General features: G+C 42.9%; 1 protein-coding gene across 13 annotated transcripts in view; it reads left to right on the forward strand.

Moving 5' to 3' along the window:
- TENM3 (teneurin transmembrane protein 3) overlaps nt 1-23,194 on the forward strand; it is a 1,613,133-nt gene that overhangs the window by 676,307 nt on the left and 913,632 nt on the right. For all 13 annotated transcript variants that reach the window (XM_063920671.1, XM_063920672.1, XM_063920674.1 and 10 more), the window contains one exon: nt 7,176-7,454. In XM_063920671.1, coding sequence (XP_063776741.1) covers nt 7,176-7,454 — 279 coding nt within the window. The remainder of the gene's footprint in view (nt 1-7,175; nt 7,455-23,194) is intronic.

Raw genomic sequence — 23,194 nt, forward strand, 5'->3', positions numbered from 1 at the left:
AGCAAAGTACTGCAACGATGTTATATCGTAAACCTTAAGTAGCGCTGACGGTATAAAGTACCCGCAGTGCGTACACCTTATCAATGCTTATAAACCTTATACAGTAAAATATGCTTTTAAACCCTTGCAGGGAAGTGAGGACACAACACCGATTTGTAGTTGAAACCACAGGGTTCTAAGGCCACCGTGGATTATTTCAAAAGGTAACACAGTACAAATCATACACTACAGGCTAACAAGATAAATCTATAACAGAATAATGGCTACAGAGAATGTACATACGTGAGAATGTTCGCAAGCGCAACCCGGCCGGTCCTCCGCTAGACAGATAGAAAGCGTTCAGAGTCTTCTGACCGGCCAGGCAACAACAGTCTTTTTATACACAACTTACATACACAATACAATGGTCACTGTAATCTCATTGTCCATTGGACACAGAGATGTGTCTTTTCATTACAGGTGAGGTTATAGGTTGATTTGAAAAGGTGGGCGATGTCTTTCCCCAACTGCTCTGGTGGGTGGTATCCTCTGGATTCCCGCCGCATACATAATATACAGTAAATACAGTTAATATCCATATTCTACTTCTGCACATAACTATACGCTGGAATGTGCGATCTTTCTCTAACCAACACCGGAATGTTACCCTTAAAATACCCTACAGCTGGATACTAGACATCACCTTCCAACCTTTATCTGACCCTTCCTATCATGTAAAGGCGAATCCCTTAGTCCTGGAATTGTTTAAACTGTTGTTACTCGCTGATGTGGTGTAGGGGAACTATGTGTACAAAATGCACTATTTGGGTTAAATATGTAATGTTCTAATAAACCTCTATGCGCTCACAAACTCCGCCGTAAATACCCATACCACGCGCATGATCGCAGGAGCGAGCCTACGCACATTGCGGATATGTGCACGCACGGCGGACTGAGTGCACGCGCAGCGGGCATGTGCATGGGGTTAGTACAGGGTATATGCATTACAATATTTTGACACCTTGTTCAGAATGCCCTCCCGAGCTAATATCTGGCGTTCAACCTCCATGCCATCAAACGTAGCTGCTTTAAGTCTTGATAAGTGAACGACCCCTGCTGTAGCAGTTTCTACCGAAGAGGAAGAGGCCTTGGCTCTTCCAGCAGTAGATCCAGAAGATCCGTGTACCAAGCCCTTCTTGGCCAGTCTGGAGCAATGAGGATTGCCTGAATTATTGCTCTCTTTATGATTTTTAGAACTCTTGGAATGAGTGGAAGTGGAGGAAACACGTACACCGACTGGAACACCCACGGAATCACTAGGGCGTCCACCGCTACAGCTTGCGGGTCTCTCGACCTGGGACAATACCGGCGAAGCTTCTTGTTGAGACGAGAGGCCATCATGTCTGTTTGAGGTACACCCCAAAGATCTGTTACCTCCCTGATCACCTACGGATGGTGTCCACACTCTCCTGGATGGAGATCGTTTCTGCTGAGGAAGTTTGCTTCCCAGTTGTCTACTCCCGGAATCAAGATTGCTGACAGCGCCAATGCATGTTTTTCTGCCCAGAGGATGATTCATGTTACCTCTGACATCGCAGCTCTGCTCTTCGTTCCGCCCTGTCGGTTTATGTAAGCCACCGTCGTTACATTGTCCGACTGCACTTGAATGGCTCGATCTTGCAGAAGATGGGCCGCTTGGAGAAGACCGTTGTAGACGGCTCTAAGTTCCAGAATGTTTATTGGGAGGCTGGATTCCAGGCCTGACCACCATCCTTGAAAGGTTTCCCCCTGAGTGACTGCGCCCCAGCCCCGGAGACTTGCATCTGTGGTCAGAAGGAGCCAGTCCTGAATCCTGAACCTGCAGCCCTCCAGAAGATGAGTCATTTGCAGCCACCAGAGGAGTGAAATCCTGGCTTTCAGCGACAGACGTATTCTCTGGTGCATGTGTAGATGAGATCCCGACCACTTGTCCAGGAGATCCAGTTGGAAGGGCCGAGCATGAAACCTTCCATACTGTAGAGCCTTATAAGTGGCCACCATCTTCCCCAGAAGGCAAATGCACTGATAAACCGAAACCCGGGCTGGCTTCAGGACATCCCGGACCATTGTTTGCATCACCAACGCTTTCTGCTCCGGGAGAAACACCCTCTGCACTTCCGTGTCGAGGATCATTCCCAGAAAAGACAACCTCCTGGTCGGCTCCAAATGTGATTTTGGAAGATTCAGGATCCAACCGTGTTCCCTGAGCAGATGAGTCGTGAGAACAATGGACAGCAACAACTTTTCCCTGGACGATGACTTTATCAGCAGATCGTCCAGATATTGGATTATGTTCACCCCCTGTCTGCGGAGGAAAACCATCATCTCTGCCATCACCTTGGTGAACGCCCTCGGTGCTGTGGAGAGGCTGAATGGCAGTGCCTGGAATTGACTGTTTAACAGTGCAAATCTGAGATAAGCCTGGAGAGGCAGCCAAATCGGAATGTGGAGGTATGCATCCTTGATATACAGGGATACCAGAAACTCTCCCTCCTCCAGACCTGAAATCACTGCTCTGAGAGACTCCATTTTGAATTTGAACACCCTCAGGTAAGGGTTCAACGATTTTCAATTTCAAAATTGGTCTGACCGAACCATCTGGTTTCGGTACCACGAAAAGGTTTGAATAATAACCTTTGTTTTGCATATGAGGTGGACTGAGACTATGACCTGTTACTTTTCCAATTTTAGGATGGCTTCCTGTAGGATAGCCCTGTCTGTCCGCAAAGCTGGCAAACCTAATTTGAAGAATTGGTGAGGCGGGAGTTCTTGAAACTCTAGTCTGTACTCCTGGGACACAATATCCTATACCCAGGGATCCAGGCCGGACGACACCCAGACATGTCTGAAATGTCTGAGTCTCGCACCCACCAGCCTGTCCTCCAGGCTTTGAGGTCCACCGTCATGCTCAGGATTTTGAGGAACCAGAAGCAGGTCTCTGGTCCTGGGAGCATGCGGGTGCAGGCTTTTTGGATTTTGCCCAACCACCTCTAAAGAAAGTGGTAGGAGGCTTGGACTTTTTTGCCTAAGCATTCCGAAAGGACTGCGGCGCAGCTGAAGAAAATGGTTTCTTCGTAGAAGGTGTAGCAGAGGGAAGGAAAGGTGACTTACCCGTGGTTGCTGTGGAAATCCACGCATCCAATGCTTCCCCAAATAGAGCCTGACCTGTGTAGGGTAGGTTCTCCACACTTCTTCTGGATTCCGCGTCTGCAGACCATTGGCATAACCAGAGTACCCTGCGGGCTGAGACCAACATGGAAGATATCCAAGCAGTCAGCGTACCTAGGTCCTTCATGGATTCCACCATGAACCCCGCAGAATCCTGTATGTTACGTAAAAACAATTCAATGTCACTTCTATCCATTGTATCCAAATTCTCTAGTAATGTGCCTGACCACTTTACTATGGTTTTAGAAATCCATGCACAGGCAATAGTGGGCCTTAACGCCACTCCTGAAGCAGTGTAATGGATTTGAGCGTACTGTCAATCGTACGATCAGCCGGTTCTTTTAATACGGTAGATCCAGGGACAGGTAAAACCACCTTTTTAGACAGTCTGGATACAGATGCATAAACAATGGGTGGATTTTCCCATTTTTTCCTATTTTCCTCAGGGAAGGGAAAAGCAACCAGAACCGTTTTTGTGATCTTGAATTTTTTCTCCGGGTTTTCCCAGGATTTTTCAAATATAGCGTTTAATTCTTTAGATGCAGGGAAGGTTAGCGAGGCTTTCTTATTGTCAGTGAAATAAGCCTCCTCAACCTGCTCAGGTGTGGTGTCATTAATGTTTAACACATCTCTAATGGCCTCAATCATGAGCTGCACCCCCTTAGCAAGGGATGCCGCCCCCCCCCCCCCCCCCCCCAGCACATCCCCATCACCATCTGCAGTATCAGAATCATTATCTGTGTCATCTTGCATAATTTGGGCAAGTGCACGTTTCTGTGGGAACATGCTGAGGGATTTTGCAGGAATAGGGACACAGCCTGACCAAACTGCCATAGACTTCTTCAACACCTGAGTTTCAGTCTCAGTATTAGCTACCCTAGTAGAGATCTGAGAGATCATTCCTTTGATAGAAGTTAACCACTCAGGTTCAACAACAGGGATCTGAGACAAAGCATTTCAATCCTGTGTACATGGAATGGATCCCTCCTGAGAGGAAACATCTTCTGCAGCATGTGACACAGAGTCCCTAGACATGGCTCTGTGAGATATTAAACCCCCACCCACACTCACACACACACACACACACACACACACAGTGAAATGTCAGACACAGTTTCCCCTCAAGTATGCCACAGAGAGACGCAGAGATTGGAGCCAACCACACACAGCACTTTTTGAGGTAGAACTAATGAAACTAGCTGTGCTGTCTGTGTACCCTAATAGACTAGACAGACTTTACACAGCCTCCCCCCCCCCTTCTACAACCCCCTGGTACCGCACAGGATAGCTGGAGTTGCTTGGAGGGACAGCTCTCCCTGTCAGCGTCTGTTGTACAGGAACTGCAGGCAGGAAAATGGTGCTGAGCGCTGCTGGGTCCGCTCTGATGAGAAGCTCCGCCCCCTGAACATGGTGCTGCTTCCTGCTCTTCATTATATTATACCGGCCTGAGGATTTCTGCTGGCAGCGATCCGGGGACCCTGACAGGCTTGCTGACCAGTGTAGGATATAGGTGCTGGCTCAGGGCACCCCTCACAGCGCCGCACTATGTACCCCCCACCCCCATATGTGCTGATTCAATATGAAATTAACTTCATAGCATAACAATGGACCAGGCTTGATTTGATAATTCCAAATTGTTTATCATGGCCCCACCTTCTGATGGGCGATGAAACAAACTACATCATCCAGCAGATTGTAAAAAGCACACAAGTAGACAAACAGACAAGTAGACATTAGCAATCTACAGTACCATGTAGCAAGTTCATAGACTTTACGAAGTTGCTTTACTTAACTGTTTGCTTAACTTTTTTAAGCAGGCGATAGTTGTGCACACTAGTCAACTAAAATACTACTGGCTTGATTGATTATTGTTTGGTGTGTGTTACTGAAGGATAATTATTGATAGCCTGAAAACAGCTAAAAGAACAGTCTGGTTGGTTTGGTATTCCAACCTGTCCAATGCAATCGACTGTTGGTTAGCCACCTTCAGGCTTTGATTGAAGATCATCATTGTGTAGTATATGGAAGTGCTGTAACTATCGGGCAGTTGGCTCCTCTTTGTGGGCTGCCTTTTGCCGAATTTACCAAGCTTTGGACTGCATTCTGGAGTTTAACCCCGTTAGATAATGCCATCTAAAGATTTAGTTAGAAAGTTGTAGTCTATGGCCTACATACTGTATGGAAAAATGTGTCTGCATATGGATCGTTTAAGCTCTATTTAAAAAATACACGTTGACTTACACTATCTCCTTTATATACTGTCAGTTATTGAATATCTAGGACTGCCTTCCCCAGCTAGCCCAGACAAATGAATACCATTCGCAATTAAAACATAGATCTCACCAAACCAACCTGACATTAAATCAATAGCATTCACATTTCCTCTTATTAGCCCCACATATATAGATGCTGTCGCATTTTTACTGGCAAATAACCCCATTTTACATATATAACATTAATAGTACCCATGAACACCTCCACATTACTTGAATGCAAAACCACATTACATTAATACCTACATTTTCATGACTACAGCCCCACAATAAATAAGAGCACCCCCCTCCCCCACAGTACGTAAACCCTTAACTTGCAAATACACATATTTACTACAGACTCGTCCACAGTCCCACTCTGAGTCTCTGCACTTACCTTGTCACTGGGCAGGCATCCTCATGCCATGTCTGCTGCAACAATGTTTCCACTCTGCACTTGCTGAAGAGCAATGCACTGTTCTTCCCATATGCCTAGGGTACCCAGATCATGGACTACATGTTCCCAGTACTGCACCCTTTCTATTTACAAAAAAACGCCCTAAAATACAAACAAAATAAAAAAAAAGTCACCCCATGTGGTCATTGGGGCTGCCAGCCTAGCAGGAAAGCTCCCCATGAGGCCTATGACAGATTCACCCCTGGTCACCAAGCAATATTAATCACTTCAAGTGTATGACGTGAATGAATTACACAGTGGACCTCATTCCGAGTTGATCGTTCGCTAGCTGCTTTTAGCAGCATTGCACACGCTAGGCCGCCGCCCTCTGGGAGTGTATCTTAGCTTAGCCGAATAGCGAATGAAAGATTAGCAGAACTGCTACTAAATAATTCCCTGCAGTTTCTGAGTAGCTCCAGACCTACTCCTAGACTGCGATCAGCTCAGTCCGTTTAGTTCCTGGTTTGACGTCACAAACACGCCCTGCGTTCGGCCAGCCACTCCCCCGTTTCTCCAGCCACTCCCACGTTTTTCCCTGGCACACCTGCGTTTTTTAGCACACTCCTGGAAAACGCTCAGTTACCTCCCAGTAACGCCCCTTTCCTGTCAATCATTCACCGATCAGCAGTGCGACTGAAAAGCGCCGCACGATCACCAGCAAATCTACTAAGTTTTGAGTTAAATAACTGAGCGCATGCGTTGCGAAAAACAGCAACGAGCGAACAACTCGGAATGAGCCCCAGTGATTACAATCAACCCATAGGAAACAAGCTGCTGCAAGCAGTCACTGATAAGCAGTAATCATCCACAACCCGGCTGCTGTTCCTTTATCAATATTAACATTCTCTTTTATGAAGGTTACTTTTTTATTATTTCTAAATGTTCATTCATGTTCCAACAAGTGGTACTATCATCCTGACAAATCATTTAAGCCTTCTCCTTTCTCTCTCTGCACTTGTGTAAAGTGGATGTCTATCATCTTAATTCCTTTTCATGTGTTGCTTTAACCGTTCCTTGGCTGTTTGCTGTTGTGTTTTCTCCTGTCACCTGAGAGGCATTCTTAAATTCTTTAAGTGTTTGACATCAGGAAGAATGCAACCCACAACTTGCAAAGTGCTTGTAACAAAAGAATCTATTTAACCGTAACACATGAATCTTACTCAAAATACCGCGTTTGATACCTGAGAAACTTTTCAATTTAAGAGTGTTTACTTTACAGATTTTAGGAAAGTGTAACTTATATTTTTGTTGTCTCTTCTCTCTCTCCTTCCCCCAACCAGGACAGAACTTTACCTTAAGACAGCTAGGTATCTGTGAACCAGCATCTCGCCGGGGACTGGCATTTTGTGCAGACATGGGACTGCCACACAGAGGCTACTCTATCAATGCAGGTTCAGACGCCGAGCCTGAAAATGAAGGGGTGATGTCTCCAGAGCATGCAATGAGACTTTGGGGCAGGGGGGTGAAATCCGGGCGCAATTCCTGTCTCTCAAGTCGTTCCAACTCAGCCCTGACACTGACTGACACAGAGCACGAGAACAAGTCTGACAGCGAATCTGGTAAGTTCTTTATTTTCTATTAATATTCATTAACATCTTTAAAAAAAAAGTTCAGAAATTTGCTTTAATAAGTGGTTTCTCATTGGTTTACTGTACTTATGCCAAATAAACCCGCATATTTACAAACAGTTTACCATAGACTTATCTAACATTGTTGTCGTTTAATGTCCCGATAGACATTTTGTTATAGTCCAGTAGAAAGCTTTGTTCCTATTATCTCTTAATATTAAATATTTTAATTAACAATTTAGAAACTGAAGATTCTAAATGCATCAAAAATGGATTGCTACTTGTACTCCTCATCTCCCAGCTGCTCGATAAAACTGCTGGCAATACATTTAATCATTTGTTTATAAAAAATATAAATAATTGCCAATTAAATCTTTTTAGACATGCAGCGCATATACTGAAATTAAAGCAAGTACATCAGAGTACGGACTACATGCAGTTATTATAATATTAGGTTACAATGAGATACAGCATATCAAATAAACAGTGAATGTCAACTTCCATGACGAATTTATTGTCATTGTTCCATTTTCTGTGATCGTTCCAGTGTTGAATGGTAAAAATATAGAAAATAAGTTCTTTTAAACAGACAACATATATAACAATGTAAGAAAAGTACAATAGTTAAAGACATTATAGTTCAATTAGAACACAAAATACTCGAGCGATAAACAGCTGACAGAGTAACAATGCAAAGGATGACGTGCAATACAAATCATATGCAATACGTTTTTTTTTCTTACACTTCTGATAGATTTTAGTTAATTTCTTGGTGTATGGTACAATAAAAATGCGACATAATTGAATGTATGTACCCTCTATTTCTGAACAATGTAGTAGTCTATAAAAAGAAAGTGTAGAACGTTATCTCCTATTGAATGGTTGCCAGGCTTTGTTAGCCAGATACCTATAGTTGTATGGGAAGAAGTTTCAGATTGTTTAAAAATAAATAAAATAAATAAGTAAATACATTTGTTAAGGTGCATACACAGTTAGCGATATAGCAAATGATATCGCTCATTTTCACCCTTCTTGAGTAATATCATTTACGATATCGCCCAGTGTGTATGGAGCTGACGACGACCGATGTGCAGCCCCGCGGGTCGTTAACGACCCCCAGTGTCGGCAGTACCTGCAGCTTAATTTGGACTCATCGTCCAAAGCTGTATGTACAGCCTGGCCGCGGCATGACGTCACTGCGCAATATTACTAGCAATATCGCACAATGAGTATGCTCGCCACCGGGCAGCCCGGGCCAGGAGGGGGCACACTAGGCGATGTCGCTCACGGAGCACATCGCCTAGAGTGTACCCACCTTAATACTTTGTATATGTGGTACATTATACATTACATCACATTATACAGAACATCATTAGTACCACATACATAGAGTTACATACCACAAGAGTACTCCAAAAGATAAATGTATGAAATAGTTCAGGTGCCGTATATAAGCATTGTAATTATGTGAAAGTACGTTTATGGTATACTTCTCCTGTTACCCTTTATCTGCTGCAAATACAATCTGCCAAACAAAACAAAAAAAGCACAGACTATTCCAAGTTCTTGGTATATACAGATACTCAGCCTGATTTATTAACCTATAGTGTGTTAGAGTCAGTACTGGGGCCCAGCGTTTCTTCATAGCTTACTGCTAGCATGTCTGGCAGCAAATGGGTTACACTGCCCTCTATGTGGTCAAATAAATTATCACAATACAGTCATAAAATTGTTTTAATTTATTTCTCGGGCTTATCGGAGACTGGTAATAAAGCCCCCTGGTAATTCCATTATATGTTGTGCTAGTTGCGTGACTGCAGCCGTGTTTTAGAATGAGCACAGACAGACTCTTGTTTTGTTAACTGCATACATCCTTTCTTCCTGTAAAATAAAATGATCGGATTATACCTGTGATCACATGTAATTATTGCTGTGTGAATGATGCTTGTTAAACGTGCTACTAAATTGTGGAACCCAGTATAAATGTGCTGTGCTGTCACTCTATACAGATTATCATACGCACACACTTGTGGTACATAGAAATATATACTACATACATATACTATATGTATTATATATTTATACATACATATAGTATATACACATGATGATCTATGATAAGGACTTTTTCATTAAACTTAACCCAGTGTCACATTATGGTTTCCCTGACTGTCCCTGCATTGCCCTATCACAGTGATGGCTAACCTTGACACTCCAGCTGTTGTTGAACTACACATCCCAGCATGCCCTGCTACAGTTTTGCTATTTGGCCTTGCTAAAACTGATGCAGGGCATGCTGGGATGTGTAGTTCAACAACAGCTGGAGTGTCAAGGTTAGCCATCACTGCCCTATCATGTCCACAAAGCCACAGCAATCATATGCTTTTTTTTTTTTACTGTTCCGGTTTGCAGAAATTCCGCAAAATATGATTCAGAATAGTAGATCACATAAATGTGTGTGTATGATATATACATATAACTCTGAAATGAATAAATTGCCCATATATGTATGATACTTGCTCCTTCTGTGTATAAACTTCTAGCAGGACAGTAATAAACCTTAGACAGCTGGTGGGACTCTTCAACCCCATGCTTCAATTTGAATACACTTCTGTTAGAAGGTTTGGTTGTCATTCCCATCATTTGTATAGCCTTGAATGTAAGAAGCCCTACTGTGTTGAACACACTACTTTCTGTGTTCCCCGGTTTGGTTGCCCTTGCTTCCTCATTGATGTTTATATAGTTGTCCAGTAGGAAAGCATACTTTCGTCCCAATGACCCGTGGGAACCCAGGGATTTAGCAACAATTTTCATTTTCTGCCCTGAAAGATAAATGCTGATAGCTGAACTGATAAGTACTTCATGGGGTTCTCTGCTGCTCTATTCAAAGGGTGCCCAGGTGTTAGTGTTATAAAAAAAAATCTTGATGGGAAAGATATAGTAGCCAAGATTCCTGCTTTAGGATTGTCTTTTGTTAAGAAACACTCAGTCCTCTTTTTCAGTTGCTTCTTAATGGCATTCCAAGCAGCGAAGGGTTTATTTATAAGTACCCCATCAATTATAGCTGGGCCATAGTCTCTATTGACATAGAAAAAGACGATTTCCAGAACTAATCCAGGAGTAGTTCAATGGAGGGCTGTGCTGTGCTTCAATAGAGGGAGCGAGAGCGCTCAGTCCACCAGGAGAGATTTCAAATGCTGTGAGAATTTGTAGGATTTTGTTTGTCTGTTGTTTCAAAGTTCTCTTTGTGTGAAACAGGGTGGGCCGGGGGGGATTGCGCATGTCACCTGTTATCCTCTGTGGACGTTTAAAGCAAGTGGTGATAAAGTTTATCCCCAGGGCCTGTTTGCAATCAAAGATGTCTTTCTATGCTCCTCTTGAAGACATCTCTAAGAAGTTACAAAATCCTAGGATGGATGAGTGAGCATACAGAATAGTTTATTAACAGGGCTCAAGTGATTGAAGAACAAATTTGATCATGCTTTAAACTTTCTGGCTGATGAGAGCAATTGAAATCACAGTAAAGAGAAGAGTGTGGCCTTTGATGTGCATTGGGGAAATGGATTACGTTGCAATTAAAATCCACAGAAGTACTTCCTTATATCTAAACAGACGACTTTGCTTGTCACAGACAGACGTCTATATACTGTATATATATATATATATATATGTGTGTGTGTGTGTGTGTGTATAGAGAGAGAGACATTTACAATGAAGTGCAGATGTAGTTTATGACGTGTACACATTAAAAAAAGATGTGGAACAAATTATAAATCTGAAAGATCTGGGTGAGTAACACAAAAACGATGTCGAGAAAAAATATTATTGTAATGAAAATGTTTATTGGCGTTTGCAGCTACCTCTGGCACTACAGCGGGAGCTGGCTGAGCTCACACTCACACAGGATTCCTGGGAGTTACTCGTTGCCTGGCTGTTAGTCTTTAATGGTCCTTAAACAACAATAAAACAATATTTATACCTCCTGCTGATTCAGGTGGAGACGCAACTGCTCTGAGCTGACCATAGTGGAATACACTCGTGCAAGAACGCACATGTTACAGCACAAAACTAAGCTGCATTAACCCCATTGTTTCCAGAATGAAAATAGTTAATAAGTTGCTAAAATGTTCGGCCTGCATTGATATGCAAGTGATCAGTTATTTTACATTTGAAAATGTTATGAAAATGTGCCCAATAAATACTGTTGTTAAACTTACAGTGCTCCCAGTTCATGTTATGCCACACTATAGTGCCTCCATTACATAGTGTGCCCCAGTTCATATTATGTAACATTATAATGCCCCCCTGTTCATTTTATACCACATTACAATGAGCAGGTCCAGGGGAATACCTAGATATATTGCAGGCCCAAGGCAAACGTTTATGAACAATGTATACTGTATACCAGATGCAGCTATGACAGGGAAGGTGGGCCACTCTCAGCTCTGGGCCCCATAGCAGCTGCTTTCCCTGCACCTATTGTAGCTTTTCCCTTGCAATCAGTTTCCGATGATCAGCGGCTTTGGCAACCTGCTCCTTAGTAAATTGACTCCATAATGTTGATTGACTTGTAAAAAATCATGATAACATTTGTACATTTATTTTAGCTACAAATATATGGTGCCGCTTTGAAAGAACTCTGTGGCACAGCCAGCAGAAGAGCCCAGGTTAAAAAACTGAATCATTTCCAGCTAGTAAAACAGAGGGTGGCTCAGTGGAAAGAAGTAGTATGTTCTATTGCTTTCGCATATTAATGCAATTAATAAATCTACAGTACAGTGTCTTACATTGCAGCTGGGCAGAGCCATGCAGAATGCTGTAAAGATCAGAACTGGATGGTTGTAAGTTGTTACTCTCCTCTTCTTTTAGTCTGTGGGTTTTTCAGATGGTTTTGCCCCCACTGTTGAACTGCATTTGTAGAGCTGATGTACCGGATCTCCGCATACCAATTTATAAATAATTAAAGCAAGCAATAAACTGCAACATAATGTTGATCCGTGTGATTTTATTGTTTGATGGTGTCTGCAGTACAGGCTGCACTCCCTTCAGTTTAATTTTCTAATTATGAAATTGATTTAACCCGTAAGCTTCCTAGTGTGAGGTTTGTATGCTAAACGCAATGTGTGCACAGTCAGTAAAAGCTATGAAGGCTGCTAACAATATTAATAAACATGGGTCTGATTGTACTGAATAGTTCTGTTTCCAGGATATTAGCATATTTTATTGTATAGACAGAGTAAACAGTATTGATGTGATGGGTGCACCGTGGCTAGGGATTAAAGGAGCAGTGAGCCATCCAAAAACAAGTTTTGTGTTCAGCTCCAATAAATACACCCCTGCCTTCTCCAGATCAGCTTTATATGGAGTCTGTAAGAAACCCTGATGTGTTCTTTCCTAAGAAAGGCAGTTTCAATGTACAAGTACAAGCAGTTTACTAAAAGTAGATAAAGGTAATAAAGGCGGAATAACCACACCACCATTCATTTATTTACTGACAAAGCCATGGTGCTATGTGAATTAAGTATTATTATAATAATAATAATAATAATAATAATAATAATAATAACAAATTAATAGAAAGCCATGGTGCTATGTAAATTAAGTATAATAATAATAATAATAATAATAAATAATGAAATAGAAAACTATGGTGCTATGTAAATTAAGTATAATAATAATAATAATAATAATAATAATAATAATAACAAATTAATAGAAAGCCATGGTGCTATGTAAACTAAGTATAATAATAATAATAATATTAATAATAATTTTATAGAAAATTATGGTGCTATGTAAATTAAGTATAATAATAATAATAATAATAATAATAAAAAATGAATTGAAAACCATGGTGCTATGTAAATAAAGTAATAATAATAATAAATTAATAGAAAGTCACGGTACTATGTAAATTAAGTATTATAATAATAATATTATTATTATTATTATTATTAACAAATTAATATTTCTAGGATTATTATTATGATGATGATGATAATCAAAACATTATACATGACGCCAGACCGATTCCTGCTAATTTCTGATGTACAATGCCAGAAAAGACAACGAGACAATGATTGTTTCCTAATCTACATTTGTTATATTATTTAGTAACAATTATTTATTTGGCGCACACAACAGCGCTTTACTGAGAATATTTGGCTGTTCACATCAGTCCCTGCCCAAGTGGAGCTTCCTGTACAATCTGTATTCCCTATAACATGTAAACACACATACTGAACTGTAGACTAGGGTTAATTTTGTCAGATTCGAAATTAACCTACAGTACCGGTATGTTTTCGGATTGTGGAAGGAAACTTCACCCAGAAGAACCCTAGGGCCTTGCCTAACTAGTTTGTATGTACCTCAGTGTCATGTCATTGCTTACAGTATATATAGCAACCCCTTTATTTGTCCACATAACTAACAATTTTACTGTAAGTGAGTTCTGTGATGCTGCCAGACCCTCCCAGTGCACCTAGTGTTACAATTTCCACGTACACTTGAAAGAAGTGGAGGCCAGGAGCAGGAAGATGGGCACTGAGTGTAACCTACTGTAAGAATGCTTCCTGCACCTCACCAGGCACCCCAAATTCTGGCACAGCCATAGCCATAGCTGCTGCAACACTTTTATGTTATGATGAAACTGCCACTTACGGACCATATGAGTGATCTCTTTATGAGCTGAACCAGTGTTCATAAGAATGCAGTCTACGGGTTATTGCACATATGCGTGCATAACCTGTGTTGCTGCTGGGTGTAAAAGGGCCCAGTTGGAATAATCCGGGTCGAGTGAGTCGGTATTCCAACTCGGGTTCAACCCGGCAAACTGTGCTGTGTAAACGGGAGCCGTGTCGCAGTGACCTGGCTTCCCATTAACAGTGAATGTACGGGCAGTTCTTGGAGATCATGTGATTTCCAAGCACCGCCCCTGCTGCGCGGGGCCGCCATCAGAAATTCTGGGGCCCGGGACTTGCAAGATAAGCAGGATTCCCCCCCCCCCCCCCCAAAAAATAATAATAATAATAATAATAATAATAATAATAATAATAATGTTACAAATTAAAAAAAAAAATGAAAAAAAAAAAAATATATATATATATATACAAAATAAATATATATATATATATATATATATATATATATATATATTCTCTAAAAACAACAATAAGGAGAAAGTGCGCTCACAGTGCAAATCAGTACTTTAATGGATAAAACACTGGTATGGACAATCCAGCACAAATGGTTGAAACTCGTACCCTTAGCATCCACACTGTGGGCTGGTTACCACATGGTGAGTATGTTTTCCACAAGGCTACAGCTGTGATCGCCTACCGCTGTCCAGGACTAAACACCGTGCCTCCGGCCGTGGAACTGACCAGGACCCGTCAAGTCGCCGTGCAGCAGGATCAAGCAGAACAAACAGTGCACTCGCAGGGAGTCTGGAGCAACTATTGGAGAGATGTGCTACGGTAACTAATTCTACCTGTGCTTCAAACCCGGATTGTCGATCTGTGGATTGTCCATTAAAGAGTCACCAGCGCACCTGTACATTTTCTATCTACCATATACATATATATATATATATATATATATATATATATATATACACACACACAGTTTGACAGTGCCAGAACTAGGTAATGAAAAGTGGGCGGAGCATTGCGGCGGGCGGACGGTGGCATGAGCGGCCGGGCCAGGGACATCTGTGCCCGCAGCACCCCCCTGATGTCACCAACCCGGCAATATGCTGGGTTGGCAAATGCGGTGGGAAAGAGACCTCATGCAGGTCGCAGCCGGGTAGCACTCGTGTCAGGCTCCCGGCTGCGACCCGCAATATTTGGTCTAAAAGCGGTGACATCCCTGAGTTGCTCTGAGTCAGCGACTCTTTTTATAGTGCTATATCTTATGGGTGGATAAAATGGATATCCAAACTAAAATAAAGATTACAGCTATACAGTATAGTACAGGACAAACGTTTTTGTTTTAAAAGTTTACATCTAAACAATATATTTTAATTCTCTTTACAAATAAGGTATATTGTAGTTGGGTGTACTCATCTTCAAACGTGCTGGACAACAATAAGCAAGCAATTATAAATTGCAGGATGAGTAGATGGTTAAAAAGTTGGACATAGTTGCATGCATTATGAGAAGGGAATCCCTTACGTAAACAGTCTACAGTGTAAGCAACAGACAAGCAGAAACAATAGGAGTAAACATTCTGAGTGCATTTTCAGTATCAGAGTTAAGTGCATTACGTGCAGCGATGAGAGTGATCAGAGTATAAGTGCATTTAGTGTGGCAAAGAGGGTAATGTAATAGTTGGTCTCAGTGGAGAGGTTACGGAAAAGTTTGCAAAGATAGGTCTTGAGCCGAGATTTTAAAATGAGAAAGATGATGTCTGGGATGGATAACAAGAAGGAAGTGCTGTAGGCAAGGAAATGAATACAGTATCTAATATGAATGGAGTTAGCACCAGTAAAGTGCACAGTGATGGATATAATGATAGTGGACTAAAGGAGGATGTTGGGTAATAGACACTGATACCCCTATATGCATGTTTTGCTCCATAAACTTTCCATAGGGCATTGCAGATCCATGATCCCCCATTGTCCATTCCAACTTGATTTGCCATTTTATCAACAGTAACTTCTTGTACTATGCTCTAATGAAGGCCCTTTTTAGCATTATCATTGTCTAGGTTTCCACCTTTAGGGACACTCATTAAAAAACAAATCTGTGGTCCAAACTCTTTTTTCATGCTCACACACACACACACACACACACACACACACACACACACACACACACACACACTGATTTGGATTATCCATAAAACACGTGAGTAGTGATTATACTTGTATAAAAAGCCATGGAAATATTGTTGTCTTTCACTACAGTGTCTGTATGTCATCCATGCCAATAAGTGGCGAAGATAACATAATTCACATTTGTTGTCACGCTGCGTTTGGTCATTACTTACAGCTTTTCTGCCTCATTACTCTTCTTCCTCCATCAAACTAGCATTAGCCAGACATTCCACCTCTGCACCAGGCTGCGCTCCAGTCCTCCTTCTCTGCAGTGACCAAACAACATGCCCCTGGGAATTGCTTTTTATTGTTATATAATAAAAGAAAAATAAATACAGAGACAAAACAAAGTAAGTACACCTGTAGATAGGTGTGGGTAGGTTTCAGGAGACCACTGGAGATTGAAGTGCTTTAAAACAAATAGGCTTTTATTCCAGCAAAAAGATACAACCAAAGCAATAGCCTTGTGTATCAATGCCTATTTTCCTCTATGTCTGTCTGTTTTTACCCAGTCTTGTTTTATTACTGTTTGTTTCCAATTGCAAAGCGCAAAGGACTATGCTGCCACTGTATACATTATTATTGTAACTCAGGGACATAGCAAAACAGCTTCACAGGAGACAGTAATCACAGGAGTAATAAGGTAAGCCACAGTCTGCAATGACCAGTATACAGAGGGGTACCAAAGGTGCACACCCTCCTATCTCTAACCCTCACTGACTCACACAAGCAGGTTAATATACCTTAATGCCTCTTGATTTAAGAAAGGGTGTTGTTCTTTCCTGAACCACAGTAAGGTAACCCTTTCTTCCAATGTGGGAGATTGCCACCCTGCCCAACATATGCATATCTAAAACAGTGGAAGCTATTGTTTAAGTTTCTTTGTCTTAAAGCTGTTGCACAGGAATTAAAAGGAATAATATTGTATGTAACCTTGCTGTGAAACTTAAGGATTTTAGAAGTCATTGCTGAGACCTGTCACCTGTTTTATAGGTCTACAATCTTGTGCTTTCCTGTAGTCACAGAGCTACTATTTTACAGTATATGTCATGATTTGAAGGGGCTATCCCGCCGTCCCACTCACCCCAAATTTTGAGAGGAAGAGTTGGGAAAAGCACTGCACTTTTTTTTTAACCTAAATACACCAAAAAAGGTCATGCCTCCAATTTGTCATAGCCTTGCCCAACCCCCCCCCCCATCCCAATACCACACCCCAAGGGGGGAGTTCAAAGGGTGGAATTCAAATCGTATCGCACCCCCTATCTCCTGTCTAAAGTGACGGGAGATATAAAGGGGCGATATTCAAATGGCTCCCGTTATCGCGCTGATCGCGCCCATTACAGTCGGGTTTGCGGCATGCAAAGCTTCTAAACCCAACTAAAGTAATAGGCGAGATTGTGAAAAAAACAATTTGGCCGCCCAAACGGGTCTCTTTACGCGCATTTCAGCACGTTACCCCTGGGGGTAGCGAGCTGAAATGAACTTGTTGCGGCCGTCGGCAGTAACATTAGAATATGCCGACGGGCACGATCACGGCCGGGAAGGGGGAGGGGTGAGAACATTTGAATCCAGCTCTAAGTGTTGGATGATATGGGATGTAATTTATCCCATATGTATTTCAGAGAAGATAGATTGTATTATAACTTACAGTGTTGCCGCTTATGCTGTTTCAGAGTGCCGCACTGTAGCTAATAGTTTATTCTACAAACAGTAGCTCATCGCTATGTGCATATAATTAGAAAGAAAATAAACTTACTTCTCAGCATTGCATTAGACATCATAGCATTGAGCCATTATGTAGTTATTTCAAATCTTCAGGGATAACTATCTGAGCTTTCACTGTTGTGGAATATTTTCTTACTTTTCTGTCTGTGTCTAGTTAAAATGTGAAATTGCTGTGTACTCTGTAGTGTATGCATGTGTGTATTGGAATATTCTCATTAAAAAGAGAAAGCTTTACCAAAAGTTTAAAGAAGAGTTTTCTCAACATTACATCTTTTAGGTGCAATAAAGAAAGTTTTGCTTACCACTGAAGTACCAGTACATTTACCATGAGTACAGCTGCTGCAATTTAATTTGCTCAGCTTGACTTGGAACCTATAATATGGTCAGTTTCCTACTTCTGTTTACAGGGCTACGATTAAGCGTCTAGTGCAGGTTTGTCTGACATATGCTGGCAATTTGGAATGCATCTGCTGCCGGAAAGGTACTGACTGATAATATATATCGTGCTCTATTTATTTACAGACAGTGTGCCGCACTGAATAAAGACCGCGCTAACACAGTAAGGATGGAAATGAACTCAGCCAAATCCACAATGTGCAAGCAGAAGCAAAATAAAGTACTTGTGTATTCCTTGGATGGGTATCTTTAACAAAATACACTTCTGTGGCTTTCAGGAATACAGAAAGATACATAATCCTCAGTGACATTAAAGTGTTACTACACAGAGTTACTGAATAGCTCTATTGTCCAAGATGAAACATATCCTGCATCTTGAAAAGTTTGTAAAATATAGACCAAGGAACAGACTTCTTAAGAAACGGTTGTAAGGACATGTCTTTTGAAGACTTATATGTATGTAGTTTCATGTTATATGTACAAATGGAAGACAAGAAATGATTTTCACTAGAACTCATTGCAGCACAAGAAGGTCTGGTATGAGTCATGCACATACTGTACATTGTATTTTCTATATTTTATTCCCAGTTATTCATATAGTGCACACATATTCCTCAGCGCTTTACAGAGAATATTTGGCCATTCACATCAGTCCCTGCCCCAGTGGAGCTTACACTCTATATTCCCTACCACATGTACACACACACATTCACGCTAGGGTTAATTTTTGTTGGGAGCCAGTTACCCTACCAGTATATTTTTGGATTGTGGGAGGAAAATGAAGAACCCAGAGGAACCTCGTCAAGCATGGGGAGAAGATAAAAATCCACACTGTTACGGCCATGGTGGGAATCGAACCCATGACCTCAGTGCAGTAATGCTAACCAGACATTATTGCTAAGAACGACATGCTAACTTATAATACTAGGCATCAGGGAGATCAGAGGAGCTGAAGGTCCAGATCTTAGGGGTGGGGTAGGGGCATAGCACACTGAATTATATAACCACGGCTTGCCCCTACAGCTCTATGTTACTCTGGAGCAATGGGGGGGGTGTCCACAAGTACACTATATATTCCAAATTCCCTTATCAAGTCCTAGGCTCTCTTCTTTACTGGGGAAGTGAGCTTAGTCTTGGAAACTTGTCTATTGTCTTTGGATTCTGTGAAAGCTGACAGAAATTCAGGAGTATCCCAAGAAGTAAATGAGTTGCAGCCTATAACAGTGTGATCGGTAACACCTAAATGCACATGGAAGAGAGACATATACCTAGACTACACCAGAAAAATACAGAATAGGGACAAAAAGACACTTGGCTTTCAGATGAAGATATTTGTATCTCCCAGTAAATTGAGTGACATGAAATACTTGTGGCCTAAGACTTGGGACCCAGGGCAACATTTTATACAGTTTTGGGGTACTGATTGGCTGACTCATGGTATTGCCCTCTGCATTAGTTGGCTGGAGGAATCCCTATTTCTCTGACGTCCTAGTGGATGCTGGGAACTCCGAAAGGACCATGGGGGGGAATAGACGGGCTCCGCAGGAGACTGGGCACTCTAAAAGAAAGATTAGGTACTATCTGGTGTGCACTGGCTCCTCCCTCTATGCCCCTCCTCCAGACCTCAGTTAGATTTCTGTGCCCAGCCGAGCTGGATGCACACTAGGGGCTCTCCTGAGCTCCTAGAAAGAAAGTATATGTTAGGTTTTTTATTTTACAGTGAGACCTGCTGGCAACAGGCTCACTGCAACGAGGGACTAAGGGGAGAAGAAGCGAACCTACCTGCTTGCAGCTAGCTTGGGCTTCTTAGGCTACTGGACACCATTAGCTCCAGAGGGATCGACCGCAGGACCCGTCCTTGGTGTTCGTTCCCGGAGCCGCGCCGCCGTCCCCCTTACAGAGCCAGAAGCATGAAGATGGTCCGGAAAATCGGCGGCAGAAGACTTCAGTCTTCACCAAGGTAGCGCACAGCACTGCAGCTGTGCGCCATTGCTCCTCATACACACTTCACACTCCGGTCACTGAGGGTGCAGGGCGCTGGGGGGGGCGCCCTGAGCAGCAATAAAAACACCTTGGCTGGCAAAATAATCACAATATATAGCCCCAGAGGCTATATATGTGATAATTACCCCTGCCAGAATCCATAAAAAAGCGGGAGAAAAGTCCGCGAAAAAGGGGCGGAGCTATCTCCCTCGGCACACTGGCGCCATTTTCTCTTCACAGTGTAGCTGGAAGACAGCTCCCCAGGCTCTCCTCTGTAGTTTTCAGGCTCAAAGGGTTAAAAAGAGAGGGGGGGCACTAAATTTAGGCGTAATATTGTTTATACAAGCAGCTATTGGGGAAAATTCACTCAGTGATAGTGTTTATCCCTACATTATATAGCGCTCTGGTGTGTGCTGGCATACTCTCTCTCTCTCTGTCTCCCCAAAGGGCTGTGTGGGGTCCTGTCCTCAGTCAGAGCATTCCCTGTGTGTGTGCGGCATGTCGGTACGGCTGTGTCGACATGTTTTAAGAGGAGGCTTATGTGGAGGCGGAGTAGATGCCGATAAATGGGATGTCGCCCCCTGTGGGCCGACACCAGAGTGGATGGATAGGTGGAAGGTATTAACCGACAGTGTCAACTCCTTACATAAAAGGCTGGATGACGTAACAGCTATGGGACAGCCGGCTTCTCAGCCCGCACCTGCCCAGGTGTCTCAAAGGCCATCAGGGGCTCAAAAACGCCCGCTCCCTCAGATGGCAGACACAGATGTCGACACGGAGTCTGACTCCAGTGTCGACGAGGTTGAGACATATACACAATCCACTAGGAACATCCGTTACATGATCCCAGCAATAAAAAATGTGTTACACATTTCTGATATTAACCCACGTACCACTAAAAAAGGGTTTTATGTGTGGGGAGAAAAAGCAGGCAGTGTTTTGTTCCCCCATCAAATGAGTGAATGAAGTGTGAAAAAGCGTGGGTTCCCCCGATAAGAAACTGGTAATTTCTAAAAAGTTACTGATGGCGTACCCTTTCCCGCCAGAGGATAAGTTACGCTGGGAGATATCCCCTAGGGTGGATAAGGCGCTCACACGTTTGTCAAAAAAGGTGGCACTGCCGTCTTAGGATACGGCCACTTTGAAGGTACCTGCTGATAAATAGCAGGAGGCTAGCCTGAAGTCTGTATTTACACACTCAGGTACTAGACTGAGACCTGCAGATAGTGCTGCTGCAGCGTGGTCTGTAACCCTGTCAAACAGGGATACTATTTTGCGAACATAAGACGTCGTCTTATATATGAGGGATGCACAGAGGGATATTTTGCCGGCTGGCATCCAGAATTAATGCAATGTCCATTCTGTCAGGAGGGTATTAGAGACCCGACACTGGACAGGTGATGCTGACTTTAAAAGGCACATAGAGCCTTATAAGGGTGAGGAATTGTTTGGGGATGGTCTCTGGGACCTCGTATCCACAGCAACAGCTGGGAAGAAAAATTTTTACCTCAGGTTTCCTCACGGCCTAAGAAAAGCACTGTATTATCAGGTACAGTCCTTTCGGCTTCAGAAAAGCAAGCGGGTCAAAGGCGCTTCCTTTCTGCACAGAGACGAGGGAAGAGGGAAAAAGCTGCACCAGTCAGCCAGTTCCCAGAATCAAAATTCTTCCCCGCTTCCTCTGAGTCCACCGCATGACGCGGGGGCTCCACAGGCGTAGCCAGGTACGGTGGGGGGCCGCCTCAAAAATTTCAGCGATCAGTGGGCTCGCTCACAGGTGGATCCCTGGATCCTTCAAGTAGTATCTCAGGGGTACAAGCTGGAATTCGAGGCGTCTCCCTCCCGCCGTTTCCTCAAATCTGCCTTGCCGACAACTCCCTCAGGCAGGGAGGCTTTGCTAGAGGCAATTCACAAGCTGTATTTCCAGCAGGTGATAGTCAAGGTGCCCCTACTTCAACAAGGACGGGGTTACTATTCCACACTGTTTGTGGTACCGAAACCGGACGGTTCGGTGAGACCCGTTTTAAATTTGAAATCCTTGAACACATACATAAAAAAATTCAAGTTCAAGATGGAATCGCTCAGGGCGGTTATTGCAAGCCTGGAGGAGGGGGATTACATGGTATCCCTGGACATCAAGGATGCTTACCTACATGTCCCCGTTTACCATCCTCACCAGGAGTACCTCAGATTTGTGGTACAGGATTGCCATTACCAATTCCAAACACTGCCGTTTGGACTGTCCACGGCACCGAGGGTCTTTACCAAGGTAATGGCAGAAATGATGATACTCCTTCGAAAAAAGGGAGTTTTAATTATCCCGTACTTGGACGATCTCCTTATAAAGGCGAGGTCCAAGGAGCAGTTGTTGGTCGGAGTAGCACTATCTCGGGAAGTGCTACAACAGCACGGATGGATTCTATACATTCCAAAGTCACAGCTGGTTCCTACCACACGCCTACTGTTCCTGGGGATGGTTCTGGACACAGAACAGAAAAAAGTGTTTCTCCCGCAGGAGAAAGCCAAGGAGCTGTCATCTCTAGTCAGAGACCTCCTGAAACCAAAACAGGTATTGGTGCATCACTGCACACGAGTCCTGGGAAAAATGGTAGCTTCTTACGAAGCAAAATTCCATTCGGCAGGTTCCATACAAGAACCTTTTAGTGGGACCTCTTGGACAAGTGGTCGGGATCGCATCTTCAGATGCATCGGCTGATAACCCTGTCTCCAAGGACCAGGGTATCTCTACTGTGGTGGCTGCAGAGTGCTCATCTTCAAGAGGGCCGCAGATTCGGCATACAGGACTGGGTCCTGG

This window comes from Pseudophryne corroboree, chromosome 1 (assembly GCF_028390025.1).
Source record: "Pseudophryne corroboree isolate aPseCor3 chromosome 1, aPseCor3.hap2, whole genome shotgun sequence".
NCBI lineage: Eukaryota > Metazoa > Chordata > Amphibia > Anura > Myobatrachidae > Pseudophryne > Pseudophryne corroboree.